Here is a 17831-nt window from a genome sequence, read left to right as displayed (position 1 = left end):
GAAGCCGAGGCAACAGCCAATACTCCGGAGCCACCCATCCCCACTTGGAGAGTATTTGTGGATGGAGCTTCAAATGAAAACGGTTCAGGAGCCGGAGTGGCTATGATATCGCCTACCGGGTTGCGGCTCCAGGCAGCACTCCGATTCAGTTTCACAGCTTCGAACAATGAAGCCGAATATGAGGCCCTAATAGCAGGGCTAAAATTGGCTAAAGCTGTAGGAGCCAAGAGGGTGGAAGTCTACAGCGATTCCCAGCTGGTCGTAAACCAAGTATCCGGAGAATACCAAACCCGCGGCGAAAGGATGGCCGCATCCGAGAACTGCTCCACGAGTTCACCGACTACAAAATAGAAAGAATCCCCCGAGAAAAGAACGCTCACGCGGACTGTCTGGCTAAGTTAGCCTCGGACAGTGAGATCGAAGAGCTGGGGGTAGTACCAGTGGAACGCTTGGCAGAGCCAAGCATCAAAATAAGAGAGACCACACAAACGGTTGGGCAAGAACCCAGCTGGATGGTCCCCATCATAAAATACATAACCACAGGTGAGTTGCCCCAAGAGAGGGCACTGTCTCGAAAGATTCAGTATCAGGCTCATCGTTATGTAATGATGGATCAAATTCTCTACCGAAGAGGACTCAGCATGCCTTATTTAAGGTGTGTATCGGACCCTGAAGCTAGACAAATCATGCTGGAGGTCCACGAAGGGTTCTGTGGAGATCATACGGGAGGACCCAGCCTCTCAAAGAAAATATTGAGGCAGGGATACTTCTGGCCAACAATGAAAAAAGATTGTATAGACTATGTCCAAAAGTGTGACTCGTGCCAAAGGTACGCGAACATACCGAGAGCTCCTCCAAATGAGATCACGCTGATGACAAGCCCCTGGCCCTTCGCGGTCTGGGGCATAGATCTCATCGGGTCTCTACCTACGGGAAAAGGAGGAGTAAAGTATGCAATAGTAGCAGTAGACTACTTCACCAAGTGGACAGAGGCTGAGCCTATGAAGACAATAACCGCTAAGAAGGCGTTGGACTTTGTTATCAAAAACATAGTGTGTCGATACGGCTTACCTCACAAAATAGTCTCAGACAATGGAAAGCAATTTGATTGCGAGGAATTTACTGACTTCTGCAACAAACACGGAGTAGTGAAAAGCTTCTCAGCGGTAGCCCGGCCTCAAACAAACGGCCAGGCGGAGGCAGTCAATAAAATCCTAAAGGTCACCTTGAAAAAGAAGTTGCTGGCTTGTAAAAATAACTGGCCTGAAGAATTGCCAAGGGTATTGTGGGCCTACCGGACGACCCCCAGAACCACAACCGGTCACTCGCCGTTCTCAATGGCATACGGTTGTGAAGCAATGGTCCCGGTGGAAACATTATTCCCATCCCACAGGAGAACGACCTACGATCCGGCCACTAATCAGGCCCTGCTCCAAGAAGCTCTGGATCAAGTCGAAGAACTCCGGGATGAGTCCCAAATACGGATGGCCGCTTATCAAAAGAAGGTGACCAAGTATTTTAACTCCAAGGTTAAAAACAGAAAATTCGCTATTGGTGACATGGTCCTAAGAAGGGTCTTCCCAGCCACCCAAGAACCCGGAGTGGGGGTACTTGGACCAAATTGGGAAGGACCATATGAAATCGAGGACGAAATCGGTTCTGGCACTTACAAACTGAAAAGAATGGACGGAACTACTGTCCCAAGAGCCTGGAATGCCGATCACCTCAGAAAATATTACCAGTAGCGAATTAAACTTAGCTTTTGTTCAAAGGGTTTGTACCGTCCAAATGTATGCCTCCTCTATATTAAATAAAGCTGAGTGCCTTAAAAACAAAGTTTCTATGCCACTCAGGGGGGTACTAGGGTATACCGCACGGACAAACAAAAACAAGCTAAGTAAAATATCCTGACCCAAAGGGCAGGTCAAGCTAAGTAAAATATCCTGACCCAAAGGGCAGGTCAAGCTAAGTAAAATATCCTGACCCAAAGGGCAGGTCAAAAACATGCGCAAAAATAAAGAGCGTAAGTATGAAACCCTGAGCCAAAGGACAGGTTGAAATATATAAAGTGTGAAAAAAGATCGCACATATATATAAATAAAAAAAATATCCTAGCCCGAAGGTTAGGTCATACACATATAAATGGCCCGGGGACAGGCCTTAAATTGTCTCCCCTTCAAATAAAAGCTGCCGCCTGTATGTAAATTGTTCTAAGGCAGCAGCAAGTATAGACAAAGAAAAAAAAAAGAGTTATAAAGAGAACGGGTACAATCTGGGTCAATAATATGGCAGCTCAGTCAGCCCGCGGCGGAAGACGAGGTCCGATCCGTGCCTCAAGCTCAGCATCAAGCCTCTTCTTCTTTTCCCGAAATTTGGCAATCATGTCCTCGGGTTTGGGATAAAAGGAAAGCTTGATACTCTGATCATTGGTGGCCCAAGCCATGTAGACACCATCATCAAAGCGCTTCGGGCACCGGGCACAGGAGACGGGAGAAAGGAGCTCGGCCCTCTTGGCCTTCCTGATAGACTGATCTTTGTAGTCCCGAAGCTCCTTCAACTCCGCAGCCAGAGCGGCCTTGGATTCGATATCCGACTGGTGAGTCTCCTCTAGAGACCTCACCTTGGCGGCCATTTCGTCCAAAGCCTCCCTGGCCTCCCGAAGATCTCGCCTAGCCTTCTCGGCAGCCTCGGTTTGAGCCCTTAGCTCCTCCTGATGATGGGCCTCCATCCTGCCTCTCCGCTGGGCCTCGGCCTGGATCATGTCCTCCGCCTGAGCCTCCCTCCGGATGGCCTCCTCCTCCCTGGCCTTGGCTTTCTCTTCCTTGGCCTTGGCCGCTGCTTCCTGGCGCTCGGCAGCCTCTTGATAGATCTGCCTCTCCGCCGTGAGATCCTGGAGGACCTTCCGGACGTCATTCATGTCCCCAAAGTCGGACAGAGCGAAGCCGTGGTTTATGATATTCCTGGAGAGGCGACCCGCCTCAGCAGCAAGCTGAACCATAACGGGGTATAAGAAAAAATTTCTCAAAGAAAACAAAAGGCAAACAACAAAAAAGGAAATGCAAGAAATTGCGAAGTACTTACCACTGTGAGGGAATGGCTGAGGTCCTGGACCTGGAAGATGGAGTTCAGAGAAGCGCAGGTGGCGAACCGTTTGGGCGCACAGCGTGTAAGCTGAGAAGCGAACTCACCGGTCATTTCCGCGGCAAAGGGAGCCAAAGTGGGCCCTAGGAGGGGACGGAACCAGTCCGTTAGAGGGTCCAGGTTGAGGTTCCACGGATCATGATAGTCCGGATGATTGATACTCGCCTCAACCTCGGCCCGCAGAATCCTCCTAAGGGCCTCCACCTCAGCGTACCCCCGGGAGTACTCATCCATAGCATAGTTGTGTTTAGCTATGCGAAGCTCTTGCCTCACCTCATCCCCCGGGACCGGGGTAAGATCAATGTGAGGAGGAGCAGGATTTTCCTCCATCGGAGAAACCCCGCCGTCTAGGCCATGAGCGGGAGTGTCGGCCCTCCGAGGCCTCTTCGGCTCGTCCTGGGCAACCATCTTGCCCTTACGCTTGCGAATCAGAGCCACTTCAGGCTCCTCGTCCTCCTCTGCTACCACTGGAAGGGCTTGAGGCTCTCCAGCACCCTCAGCGGCTTCCTCCGAGAAGTCCCACCCTTTCCCCTGGCCTTCTCCCGGAAGCACCTCCTCGTCATCCACTAAGTCGATGGTTTCGGGAGGAGCGCCGGAAGAAATCTTCAAGGAAGGGGCCGGGGGAGAGGGGGTGAAAGCCGGAGGAGCCACCGGAGTATGGACCCCGGCAAGCTGTTCCAGGATGGCATCCATGGAGGTACCTGTTCCAATAAAATAAGCAAGTGTTAGAGGCTCGTGAGAAACTGCTTACAAAAAGGTGCAGCAAATAAACTACTCCTACCCGGACTCCCTAATTCGGCCCTAGCAAAGTCCCGAACTTTAATGCTGGCAGCATCATCTCCAAGATAACTGTCCGAGGGCCGAAACCAGCTGGACGCTATGTAAGCCGACGGACCTAAGGGAATAGGTTCCGGAGGGCCGGGGCCCATCCGGGACCGACCTAGGTAATCTCCTAAGTTTGTAAAATAAAATTCCTTCAAATGATCCCCCCACCGGGTCGACGGCATCTTAAACCTACGGAGACGCTCGTCGAACCCTATGGGCCTACGACTGGTATATTCATCAACGGAAGGGACATACTGAATTATCAAAGGAGACTTACCACCAGCACCAGAAGTGCTAGCACCGGGAGCACCCGAGTTTGGTTCGGGGACTGAAGGCTGAGGCCGGGAAGTCTGGTTCTCAGAAGAACCTTCAAGACGAAGGGGTCCCCCGGCGGAAGGACCTCCAATCTCTTCTTGAAGAATCTTGTCAAAAAATTTTGCCTCGGACTTCCCGCCAATGGCTTGGCTCCTCCGCACCACCGGGCTCCCCACGCGAAGCCCTCTCCCAGAGGCAGCCTGGGCACTAGAATACGCCTTCTCCTGGGCCTTCCGGTAGAGATAATCTTGGTACTTCTTCTCTGCCGTGGCAATGAGCTCATCCCGGAAGGCCTTCTCCGCCGGCAAGGCGCCCTCACGTTAGGGCAGATAACCTTGGAGAGGTTGGAGTCATCCACGGATTGGTGAGAAAGGATAAGTTTAGCCTTCCTGCAATTCTCCGTGGTGACCAGGCCCCCGACGTCAAGATCGGCATGGTCGTAGGAGGCGAAGGCTTGGGCCCTTCGAAGGAAAGCCTGAGTGGTGAGCGTCCGCTGGTAAGGTGGGATCCGCACCCACTCCGTGAGAAGCTCCGGATGGTCCACGGCCCTAAAACCGGAGGAGAAGAAAAATCGGTGGCGGTACTCCTTAACATGAGTCTGCCTATTATACGGAACCACCCCTTCATTAGCAGGGTGGATCCGGAACCCATAAAAACCGTCCTTAAGTTTGTCCCCTTTCTTGGGGACGGATACAAGTTCATAAAAATACAAAATCTCCGCCGGGCTGGGAGACCCCCAGCCGCGCGCGGAGTAAAAAATAAATAAGCCTGAGAGCAGGCGGTAAGCTTGAGGAATAAGTTGGTATGGCGCAAGGCCGACAAATACAAGAAAATTAACAAAATAATCCTGGAGCGGGAGCATTGCACCGGCCATCAGATGGGTCTGACTCCAAGCCCCGAAGCCATCATAGTTGAGGTTGGGCGTCTCCGAGTCACGGGGAGGCCGGTGGAAGGTCCCTGAGGTAGAGGGTTTGATTCCAGCCACATTAATGATGTTCTCCAGCTGGTGAGGGCAGGTCAGGGTCGATCGAAGCTCGGCCGCTTCCCAACCGGTGGCGCGGGACTTGTACCCTTCCTGGGCAACAGGTCCCAGAGAAACCTCCTCCAGGGTGGCAATGTTTTTCCCCTTCTTCTTCGAAGACTTCGAGCCAGAAGCAGACATGTTGTGCTCTGAGAAAAACAAAAGAAATAAAAAAAAAAAACCCAGCAGTTAGGCTCCATACCAAACCCTAAATCAGAAAAAAAGGGAGTGGGGGTCCCCTAACCGCTGGAAAGAGGCCCCCTCCGGACACGTGTCACCTGGGAAACTCAAAAGAGAATCCCTGAACAAGTGTCGGGTGCAGTAAAATCGCAGTAAAAGTGGTTTTGCAAAAAGGAAAAGAAAAGTCTTCCTATGCCCTAAGCAATTGCTAAACGAAGGATACACGGCCTTCTTCAAACAAAACTGTACGCCTACGACAGAGGCATGACAGTGGCGACTCTACAACTAATACGGTAAAACGTAAAGCAGAACTCGAAGAACTCAAACACCCACACTCCAGAAATCTCTAAGTGCGAACCCAGAAAACAAACAAAATAAATGTAAGCATGTTATTATCTAAAGATGCAAAAAACTTACAGTTGATTGTTGAACTGGGGGTACTAGGTATGATTGAGCGAGAGTTGAGAAGCACTGGCAAAACCAAACACTGGGAAATTACAGGAAGTGTTTAAGTGTTAGGGCAGTTTGTGCTACTTCGAGGAATTTTCTCTCTGAGAAATTCAAGCAAAAATGGTAAGGAATGGAAAGTAACCGAAATGAAGGAAAGGTGTTGGCTTTTATAGGCAAAAGTGCATGAGGAACAGGCGTGTTCACCTACCAATCGTACGGCAGGGGAAACGCACGATTCGAATTCCCAAAAGATCAACGGGCTAGATCAATCTACCATTAAGGCGGTGCAAACGTTTGAGTATCCGCCTGACACCATCAATGCGCCGCATCAATCATGGGGCGTGAAACGAATCGACCTCTGCAAAAGTGAATCACTGCATTTAATGCCATTATTAGACACACCTTCACGCGCCCCCAAGACGTATCATAAGACCGAGGAGGCGGCTGGAAACATTCCTGCGAACAAGCATATTGTCGCATTAAATAACATCATTTAATGTGCCCCCACGCGCTCGAGGCTCGAGCTAGGGAAATGAGGAGTCAACTGGAGACACTTGAACAAGCCTTGGTTTATTTTTATTAAGTAAACAAGGCTTGGGGGGTAAATGTTGCTCCTAAAATCGCCCAATATACGTGGACCAGTCAAGAGGGGACACGTGGACCAAATTACTTGAGAAGAACTGCTAAGTCTTTTTATGACACCAGGAAGCGCTATTCGCATGGGTCCCGGAAGATGTACCCGGAGTACAAGGTACTCCCGGAAGCGAGCATAGCTTGAAGGCACTCCGGGAGGTGTCAGGTCTCTCCCGAGAAATCAAGTCGCATTTAATGCTGCATGGGAGGAAGCGTGTTGGGACTGTAACACGCAATAAAGTCTCGACGCAAGACAACCCCCAAACAAGAATGGGCTACAAGAATGATCATTTAAGTCTAGCGACGGCTACTCTGCGAAGAGTCACGTCAATCATAAGACAAAAAGGACATTCTCCATAAAAACCCTACAGCACCTAGGGATTTGACCATGCATCACCCATGGTATATTCATCGGAAATGCCCAACTTTATGGATACTTACAGACACATATGTAAGAACAATTCTAGGGATTACCCCACCAAAACACTATAAATACCCCCTCAAAGCTCATTTAATGGGGTCGGGGAATCTTGGTTGCTAAAGAGCAAGAAGAGAAAAAACTCACCAAGAACATTCTTTGTATTAAAGAGAGAAACATTCTCCTAAGTGTAAAATTTGTATTAAAGATATCCATAAATAGCAGTGGCTCGTGGACTAAGGCTCATTAACGCCCCAACCACGTAAAAAGTCTTCATCTCGCTTTCTTACAGCTCATCATTACATTCATATTTTACTAGTTGCCGAAAACCTCGGTCAACAGTTAGATTTATAATTTATAAGAGATAGAAATGTTGATATGCTTAAAAATATTTAACAATTATTCAACTTGCCTATATATATTCATGTAAAATTTGAGAATTATTCAGGTAATAATTACATTTCAAAGATGAATGATAGAAGTAAGATTTCACAAAAATAACAAATGTACCAAATAGATGTGATTATCATCTCTCAAATACATTATTTTAGTTAGCATTTGTTTTTGTTCTCACTAAGACTAATTTTTGTCCTTAAACTTTTTAGTCTGTTAAATTTTTTTTCGAGTTATTAAAATTGTTGATTTAAGGAATTCTATTTAATTTCGTTTAATTTTACTAATGTGGTGATTGTTCATATATTAAATCGTACTCTCGAATTTTAACATTTACTAAATTATACCTGTAAATTTTCATCTACATTAAGCTTTTATTAGTAAAATTAGACAAAAATCCTTAAATCTAACAATCTTAATAGTTCAAAAGAAATTTTTAATTGTCTAAAAAGTTTAGAAGACATAATCTAATGTATATCAAAATTTAAGGTAAAAATCATAATTAATCTTTTAGTAATTATATGTACAAAGCTCATTGCAGTGACATAGACTCATTAAAGTACAAAGTTGAGAGTCACACAAGTCATCAATTTATGATGTGCAAAAAATTACAATTTTTATGGGGTTTTCATGAAATTTGTGCAAAAATCTACTTTTTTTTTTTTTTTTTCAAAAAAATTCTTTTAATGGAAAAATTTCAACAATTTTTTTTTTTTTATAAAATATGGAAAAATAGTATAAGATAACCGGTTACCTTAAGGAGGTAATTGGTTACCTCGTTAGTTATCTTAAATTATTTTTCTCATATTTTTTTAATTTTTTTCTTTTAATTTTTTCCACAAAATAATTTTTAAAAAAAAAAAATATATATTTTTGTAAACCTTGCCAAAAAAAAAAATACAAACTATAAAAATAAAAATTTTCATGAAATGAAAATAATTTTCTAGAAGAGCACAATAGATCGATGGAGAGAAATAAAATAAAATACGATAAAAAAACAACTCACGCATTTTTTTTTTCTGAGTGTAGCGTAATAGTATTTTACAGTCAATTTATAGCTTAAGGGTCTTGAGTTCGAACCCATGACCTCTCCCTTTTTCCCATCCCTCCCTCACAACTAAGTTAGTCTTAGTAGCTTAATTATTTTTCAAAGGCTTATTAGTATTTTTACCACCCAAACTTTAACATGTACCAAATCATGCCCCCTGAACTTTTCTGGCCGTTAAAAATTCCCCCTGAACTATTGAGATTGTTAGATTTAAGGACTTTTGTTTAATTTTATTCAATTTTACTATTTCAGTTATTGTTTATGTACTAAATCATGCTCCCCAGACTTTGATATCTACCAAATCATACCCCTCGAACTTTGACATATAATAAATCATGCCTCCTAAACTTTCATCCGTGTTAGACTTTTTTTTACTAAAATTAGACAAAAGTCCTTAAATTCAACAATCCCAATAGTTCAAGGAGCATTTTTAACGACCTTAAAATTTCATGGGGCATGATTTGGTACATGTCAAAGTTCGGGGAGTAAAAATCCTAATTAGCCTAAAATTTAATTGATAATGAGTAGAATAATTTATATATTTTATACATTACTAATATAAGACTTTGTAACCTTAATAGGTAATATCTATATATTAATATAAAAGAAAACACATAAGAGTCTATGTGGCTTTCTAAATTTTTTCTTCATATTTTTTTAATTTTTTGAGAGTGTTGACTGAGGTTTTCGGCAACCAATTAAATAATATATATAAGAAAGCTGTAGAAAGTTTAATGCATGTAATTTTTACGTGGTTGGGGCATTAACGAGCCTTAGTCCACGAGTCTTTGTTATTTATGAGAGTATTTATTACAGAGAATGTTCTTGGTGAATCTCTCTCTTATTTTCTCCCTTTGATTCCTATGAACCCAGAATTCTCGACCCTTGTTTTAGTGTATTTGTGGGGTATTTATAGTGTTTTTCTGGGAGAATCCCTAGAACTGAATCACTTGTCTTTCTGTGCAGGTTCAGTAGGGGCACATATTCCTAGCAGATACCAAATAGGAAATACATGACCTATACGTAGGTATCTTAGGAGTTAGGTGGATATAATCTTTTATCCCTTCTTGATTGATGTGATCCCTCATAAAGTAGCCATCACTAGCCTTATTAATCACAGCGTAATAACTGCAAAAGAGGGGTTACGCCGTCAGCCATATTGCTTATGGTAGTTCCAATACGTTTTCTCCCATGCGACATTAAATGCGAGGTGACTGTTCAAATAGAGTTCAGTACCTCCCGGAGATGCCTTAGCATTGCTCTGGTCTCCTGGAGTACGTGGATCCTCCTCAGATCTTCTCTGGGAGTTATCTTCTCATCGATACTCCTCTGTTGCCAAAGACTTAGTTGATTTCTTTCGGAGCTGGGCCTCTCAGCTCCACGTGTCATCTTTATACAGGTCCACGTATTTTGGGAAAAATTAAGGGAAACATTTACCCCCAAGCCTTGTTTGGTGTAGAGTAAACGAGGCTTGTTTGGTGCCTCCGGGTGACTCATCGATTTCCTGGCACGTGCTTTAGGCACGTGGGCTGCATTTATGATAGTCATCATTAAAATTTATTGCCTTTCGCAGGCAACGATTCGTTTCCGTCCATTAATGATCCAGAGCATTTAATCGGTGTCAGAAAAGTACTCTAGTATTTTTAACCGCCCTGATGAGCATTTATCCCAACCGTTGGATCTGCAGAATGCGAATCGATTGCGATTCCCACCGTACGATGACGCCTGATCACACCTGCTTTGCACCCGTTCTGGCCTATAAAAGCAAGCCTTTCTCCTTCATTTGGTTACTTTCACCACTTCACCATTTCTCCACAAGAACACCTTTGAGAAAAAATTTCAAAAACAATAGATTTCCTACTGCTATTCCTCCATCGTTGCCAATCCACATTTTACCGTCGATCAACACCAACTCCCAGTTCTCAACCTTCATGTAAGTTTCCTGGATATTTTGTGTCTTTACTGTTCATTTGCATGCTAGGGTAGAACTTTTTTGGTTAAGTGTTTGATTTCTGGGAAATTGTCACGAATTTTGTAAATAATACGCAAGTGTACGTAATCAAGTAGTAAGCTCACACAGGTGAGGTCGAACCACAAGGAATTGGACTGAGTACCACTAGATTAAATCTATGTTTCTATTTGGCAAATCAATATTTTTTTCCAGTTCAATAATCGAATAAAAATTCAAGAAGCTAAAAGAGACAATAAAAATTAATCAGAAATGAGAAGATAGGGAAGAGAATCCTGTTGATAGGTTTACCCAATTGTTAATGCCTAATTACTATTCCAGTTCTTGTTGTGAATGACAGATTATTCAAATTACCCTAGCTCTTTTTAGATCTTCTAGGTTCTAGATCTCCTACTCTCTAATTAATCTCTTAATTAGAATTGCCTAAAATCTGCATTAAGCTATAATCCCAAAAAGTCACAAAAGTCATGTAAATACCTTCGTTCTACAAAAACTTAGGTTATCCAAATTTTAGCATTCTCAATTCTCACTTTTTAGATTTTGAATTGAGATCATAGACATGCAGAAGGTGATCAAGCTTTAACATGGAAATAACACAAATAAGGATAATACACAATCAAAGTGAACATGAATGGCAATTAACATTAACTAGGGCAAACTTTAACAAACATTCATCATCTTCCCTAAATGGAAGATTAGCTCATGTTCAAATCCATAACCATTCCTAAAACAGAATTCAACATAATGAAATTAAAAAGGAAGAGAGAAAGAAACTGTTGGTGGAATGACTCTAGATCTTCACTTTGCTCCTCTAGCTGCTCTCCACTGCGTTTTAGGTCTCAAAATCGCTTCCCCTCATTTACAATCACAATTTTCTTTTTATTTCTCATTTTCAGGGTTCAAAAAACGAAATTAGCCTCGCTTGTACGGGCTCTCGCCTCGGCCATGGCTTCCTTCGCCGCGGCGACTGATGATGTGGCCACGGCGGTGAAACCTCTCGCCGCAGCTACTGAATCCCTCAAAATTGGTCTCTTGTTCTCGAGTTATGGTCGCGACCATGGTCAGGCTCGCCGCGGCCACAAGTGGTCCAAGCATCAACTTTGCGTTTTTCTTGGCTCCACTCGTCTTTTATTGCACTTTTGTAACCCGGGGCTTCCATAGCTTCGAGAAACCTGAAAACATAGAAAACAAGCGTAATTCTATCCTAAAACATCGAAAAGCAAACATAATAACGATCCAGAACATAGGCTAGAAATAGCCTAGCGAATTCCCCCAAACTGAATCTTTACTCGCCCTCGAGTAAAGCTAAAACTAAAACTAAAACAGAAATAAAACGATGCATTAGATAACTGAACCTTCCAATGGTTGAACTACCACTACCACATGCACAACTTCAAGCAATTCAATAACCTGAATTTCAACTCAATAACTCTAAGAATTAACTTGGATGCACAGGTTAGAAGTAAGCAATTCATATAGACACAAAACACCTCTTTTGACACTCATATCACAACCGTTCTACACTCTCCGACATTCCACCAACCCATGTTCAATAAGCTTGAATGACATACCTCTCTCCACTAAGGTTAACAATTCTTGCTCGGAATCAAAAGGTCTTTTTCGGTTACAATATCATGGCTCAGGTAAAACGGGTAGATGAGAAGTCATTTAGGCTACATTATACCATAAGAAAATTATACCGAACAAGCACCCACAATTATCCATACTTTTATCCCAAAGAAACTGGTAAGAGATTAAATTTTCCTCTTTTATGTGCCTACCTCATTGTTCACATTTTTTTCAAGAAGAATTTATCACATTTATTACTTTGTGTTTTTTTTCTTCTTTTTTTTTCTTTTCTTTTAATAGTAAAGGCACTTCACATAACAATTTTTTTCAATCTCTTACTTTCAAAATATTTCCCACTTAAAAACTCTTCCTCCCCCCCCCCCCCCAAAAAAAAAAAAACTTGATTAAAAGCTTATGGCATAATAAGGTACATTGAGAATGAAAGTAGTTAAAGATAACAAATTAAACTCAATTAAGTGGTGAGAATTTTGAAACAGGCTAAAGCTCAACTTTGGGTAAACTAAGGACAAAACTTTTCAGGTAAGCTCGAAAGGCTCAATCGGTCCAAAGAAAATTTGCCTAAATCATTTTCCAAGAAAAAATCGTCAAGGATTTCACTTCAAGAGAGTATGTCACACAAGTTCTATTCCATGTCAAGCAAACATTCCACAATCCAAGTAGAATAAAAGTGATACTATTCAAAAGTCAATGCTTTACATCTAAATGAACAAACTTTTTACAAGACATCCAAATCAATTCAAAGAGTTCATGACTCAAGCACACGGCTAACATTCCAATCCATTGTACAAGTAAGCAACAGTAGTTCCATTAATATTCCAGCTCAGTTATCAACACATGACACTAACAATAACAAAGAGTAACCAAAAAAATGAAAAACATAAACCGAAAAACTGAAAAAAAAAATTAAATCTCTCCCCCCTAACTAAAGATACACATTGTCCCTAATGTGAGAAAAGAAAATTGCAGTTGAGAGAGACTTACTTGAGCCCCATCAGAAGGGGTTTGGTGGAGGTGGCTGGTCATAAGGATTGAAGCGGGGCAGCATCACCAAGTAATCGAGCTCTTCAACTCCGACATTCATTCTTGTGATCAGCGAATTTAATTGTTGCACTTGATTCTCATAAAAAATGCTCCTTTGCGCCATATAATTCTGCATGTGCATGTTCTCCTGAATAAGATAATTCGGTTGATCATTCGTGTATTGCATGGCTGGGTCGAGAGGCCAAGCGATACGTTGCGATACATTTTCTTTACACTCTTCTTGTTGTTCCGCAGGAGGATCTCTTCGAGTAGGCGGTTGACCATGGGGATGTGGTGGTTTAAATCTAAACATCGTGGCCATGTCAATACTGCGTTGTGGTGCATCCTTTGTATCATAGGAGTATTGTAGTACTCCATGCGCCTCACACAAAGTGGTGATAATGTCAGCAAGCCCGAGTCCACCCCCACAAGATCCTTTAACCATAGTATCAATACTCTGTTTAATTATATCCCCCACATTTAGGTTGAAGCCCTTCATGATGGCATAGACGAATTTCAGCATGTCTATTTGAGCATCAGAGTAGTGCTTATAGGGTACCAGCCTAGCACTCACGAAATATAGCCATGCCTTGGCCACCGGGTTTAATTCACACCTATACAACTGGTAAGGTTCTCCATTGTATTCATGAAACCTAAGACCTGGGTAACCTAAAGTTTCAGCTATTTCATCATAATTCAACCTCTTTTCTTGAATAAGCTTTTTCAGTGGTTGCTCCTCCCAGGTGAAGGTTGGCAAGTCATATACGACATGGATAGCTGTTGTGGAAAACTGCACTTTAACACCCTTAACTTTTACTTTTTCACCCTCTCTTTCTGGCCTATTGGCAAAGAATTCTAGAGCTAGAGTTTGGTTATTCCTTCAGTAATATCCACAAATTTTGTCCAACCCCTATTGATTACTTGCTCTCTAATGGGCTCAAATATAGAAGGAATGCCAATTCTAGGGTGTCTAAGGTCACCAATTTCCATGCCCCTATCTTCTATGAATGGCCTATCCTTGAGTTGTAGAAAGCGCTCTTGTGCCTCGGCACTCACAAATCTAGCCCTATCAACATTTGAATGGCCCGATGACCTAGGTGGGTTAGATGAAGAAGCTCCCCCTCTTTCATTCACTCTTGCTCTTTTAGGACCCATTCTTGCTCAAAATCTCTAACACCAAAACATTCAAGAAAATTTTGACAGCATCTCCCCTTAAAATTCCACTTTCCGGGTGAAAACCCAATCACAAATTTCACAATGTTATTCACATACAACTCTCCACAGTAATTTCTCAAACAATATTCCAAAAAAATTCACACCAATTTCACAAGATCCTCCAAAAATCAAAATTATCTATTAACAATTGCATAGATAGTTATAAGAAATTGTTTACCTCAATGAGAATCTCCTTCACTCTACCTCCATTGAAGAAAACCTTGAAGCTCTTGAGGTAGATGATGATGAATAGTGAAATTTTTGAATTTGGGTGAAGTTTAGGGATTTGGATATGGTTTTGGAAAGGAAAAGAATGTTTGATGAGAGAAAAAGTATTTTAGAGTGATTGGGGATGAATGATTATGAAAAGAATGGAAGAAAAAGGGTTTTGGTGAGATGAGATTGAAGAAATTTGGTTATGGTGGATGAGGTTTCGGAGGAGTAGTTTAGGGTTGAGAAAGGGGGTTTTGATTTTTAAAGAAATCGTAATGCCCCTTTTAAACCCGTCTGGGCATTCTCGCCGCTGCGAGACGAGGTTAAAAAAAACTGCTCTCTGCCATTCGACTTATGGCCGCGGCTGAAGTTGGGCTTGCCGCGGCGAGGAAGTCTTTAAAAAACCTGCTCTCTGCCATTCGACTTATGGCCGCGGTTGAGGTTGGGCTCACCGCGGCCTTTGAAACGATTGCCCAGAAAAATTATTTTATTTTATTTTCTATACAAACATAAAACCAATACCCAGTTTACAAATTTAATGAACACAAATCAACAAAAAAAAAACAAGAAATATAATGAAACAGTTCAACTAAAAACACCATTAAGTCTTGGGTTGCCTTCCAATAGCGCTGTCTTTTTAGTCATATAGCCGGACGTTGACTGATTTCTTCAAAGAGGCGCCAGAATCATGGCGGACTTGGCTTGGTCAAAATGACCTCCAAAGTAAAGCTTTAACCGCTACCCATTAACCTTAAAAGTGTCTGGGCTTTCACCTTTGAGTTCCACAGCTCCATATGGGAATGCTTTGACCACCGTGAATGGACCCGACCATCTTGACTTTAGCTTACTCGAAAATAATTTCAACCTGGAATTAAAGAGTAAGACTTGTTGCTCGGGTTGAAAGTCTTTTCTGATTAAGCCTCCGTGATGCCATTTCTTAGTTATCTCTTTATAAATCTTGGCATTTTCATAAGCCTCGTTGCGAAACTCATCCATCTCATTAAGTTGTAGCAGCCTCTTTTCTCCTGCTGTTGCCAAGTCCATATTCAATGTTTTCATAGCCCAGAATGCCTTGTGCTCTAATTCGACTGGTAGATGACAAGCTTTACCATATACTAACCTATAGGGAGACATTCCTATTGGTGTTTTGAATGCTGTCCTGTAGGCCCATAATGCATCATCCAGCTTTTTAGCCCATTTCTCTCTTGAACGCTGAACCATCTTCTCCAGAATCAATTTAATCTCCCTGTTGGAAATTTTTGTTTGGCCATTACTCTGAGGATGATAAGGAAGTGTTGTTTTGTGACAAACTCCATATCATGCAAGTAAAGCTTCAAATTGCTTGTTGCAGAAATGACTTCCTTCATCGCTTATAATTGCTCTTGGTGTTCCAAATCGGGTGAAAATATTCTTCTGAAGAAAGTTTAACACAGTTTTACCATCATTCAGATGTGTTGCTGCTTCAACCCATTTGGAGACATAATCCACAGCCAACAATATGTATGTGTTACTGTATGATGACGGGAAAGGTCCCATGAAATCAATGCCCCACACATCGAAAAGTTCCACTTCCAGAATTCCAGTCAAAGGCATCTTCTTGAAATATTTCTAGTTCGTTGACACCGATTACATGCTTGAACAAATTGGTGAGCATCTTTAAATAAAGTGGGCCAAATGAATCCACTTTGTAAGACCTTAGCAGCAGTACGGTTCCCACTAAAATGTCCACCGCATTGCAAGCTATGGCAATGATTTAAAATAGAGAACATTTCCTCCTCCGACACACATCTTCTGATAATCTGATCCGCACAATGCTTATAGAGGATAGGCTCCTCCCAATAGTAGTGTTTGACCTCAGAGTAGAATTTCTTCAATTGTTGCCTTTTAAATTCTGGTGGTATGTGTTGGAAATTATTTTACCAGGATCTTAGATCTACTCACAAGTATGTTGATTAACACCCTAAATATGAACTTTCTAAAACGATAAAATAAACACATATAAAGTATTACAAACCTTACATTGGGTGCAGCGGAAAAATATGACTCCTTCCGCTCAGATATCTAGCCCTTGATTCCTTTCTGTAGTAGAGCATTATCAATATCTGAACCTGGATCTCTTTCTCTCCTTCTTTAGTGCTGAAACTCCTTCTTGTTGAATGTCTTTCTTCACGATCTTCCTCACTATGATTGAGGTATCACTTGCTGTGTGTGGGCACTACTATAATCACTAAGTATTTCGAAATCTCAAGGAAGAAGAGAGAGAGGGAGTGGGCGGCCAGATAGAGAGAGAGAGGCTCAGGTTTTTTCTGAATGAAAAGTGTGAAAGTTAAGTGTAAATTTCATGAAGCCTTCACTATCTATTTATAGCATTCCACTAGGGTTAGGTTTGAATTATTTGGCATTAAAATAATGAAAATATCAGAGGTAAAACCCTACAAAAGTGCCCGACCCTATACAGTATGGATTTGGGCCTCACTTTTTGCAATTTTGCAGTTTTATCTTTTCTGCATCTGATTTTCTCAAAAATGCCAATTTTCTAATTCAACTATTTAAATGCCAATTCTAACTATTTAATAACTATAAATAATTATTAAATAATATTGTCATTTATCATATTTATTAATTGAACCATACAAAGTATCATAATTAACAAATATGCCCCTATAAACTCTTTCTTTACAATTTCGCCCTTACTTAGTGAAAAATTCACAAATAGACATAGTCTAAATTGAGAATTATAATTGATTAATCAAAATCAATTACATGAGTCTTACAAGCAATATTATCTCAACTAGTAGGGGGACCATGGGTCTATATAACCGAGCTTCCAATAAGCAGATCAAAAATTTATAACCTAAATTCACTGACTTATTAATTCTTCGTTGAATCCACGCATAGAACTTAGAATTGCACTCTCAGTATATAGAATGCTCTATATGTTCCACCATATAGACACATCATTAGTTATCCATTGTTATAATCCTAATTTGATCAATGATCCTCTATATGAATGATCTACACTGTAAAGGGATTAGATTACCGTTACACCCTACAATGTATTTAATCCTTAAAACACTTAACCCCGTATAAATGATATTTCAGCTTATGTGAAATGAGTATTCCACCATTTATTTTCGTTTGGTCAAGCTCGAAGGAGATCATCCTTTACTTACTATTCGCCAGATAGAAGCTATAGATTCCATGTTTATGTTAGCGCTCCCACTCAATTGCACTACCGTGTTCCCAAAATGTACGTATCACCCTGACCCAAAAGTAGGCTTAACTAACAAATCAAAGAACACGAATAGCCTCCTGAGATTGAGCCTAATCATAACAGGATTAAGATCATTTGATCTAGGATCAACTAGGCGATATTGACTTGAATAGATATTACGGTAAG

The 17831-nt window shown here is 41.7% G+C and overlaps 2 protein-coding genes across 2 annotated transcripts; both read right to left on the bottom strand.

Moving 5' to 3' along the window:
* Positions 1-2094: 2094 nt before the first annotated feature.
* LOC133035151 (uncharacterized) lies at positions 2095-3537 on the bottom strand. The gene is made up of 2 exons (XM_061110961.1): positions 3082-3537; positions 2095-2989 (listed from the first exon to the last, which is right to left on the bottom strand). Exons 1-2 carry the CDS (start codon positions 3469-3471, stop codon positions 2294-2296), a joined length of 1086 nt encoding a protein of 361 aa, XP_060966944.1. The 5' UTR covers positions 3472-3537; the 3' UTR covers positions 2095-2293.
* Positions 3538-15169: 11632 nt separating this feature from the next.
* On the bottom strand, positions 15170-15652 carry LOC133034563 (uncharacterized). The gene has a single exon (XM_061109670.1). It carries the CDS (start codon positions 15650-15652, stop codon positions 15170-15172), a length of 483 nt encoding a protein of 160 aa, XP_060965653.1.
* Positions 15653-17831: the final 2179 nt, after the last annotated feature.

The sequence above is a fragment of the Cannabis sativa genome, chromosome 2, assembly GCF_029168945.1.
Source record: "Cannabis sativa cultivar Pink pepper isolate KNU-18-1 chromosome 2, ASM2916894v1, whole genome shotgun sequence".
Lineage (NCBI taxonomy): Eukaryota > Viridiplantae > Streptophyta > Magnoliopsida > Rosales > Cannabaceae > Cannabis > Cannabis sativa.
Note: the sequence above shows the minus strand (reverse complement) of the source record. Positions and strands in the feature narration are given on the sequence as shown.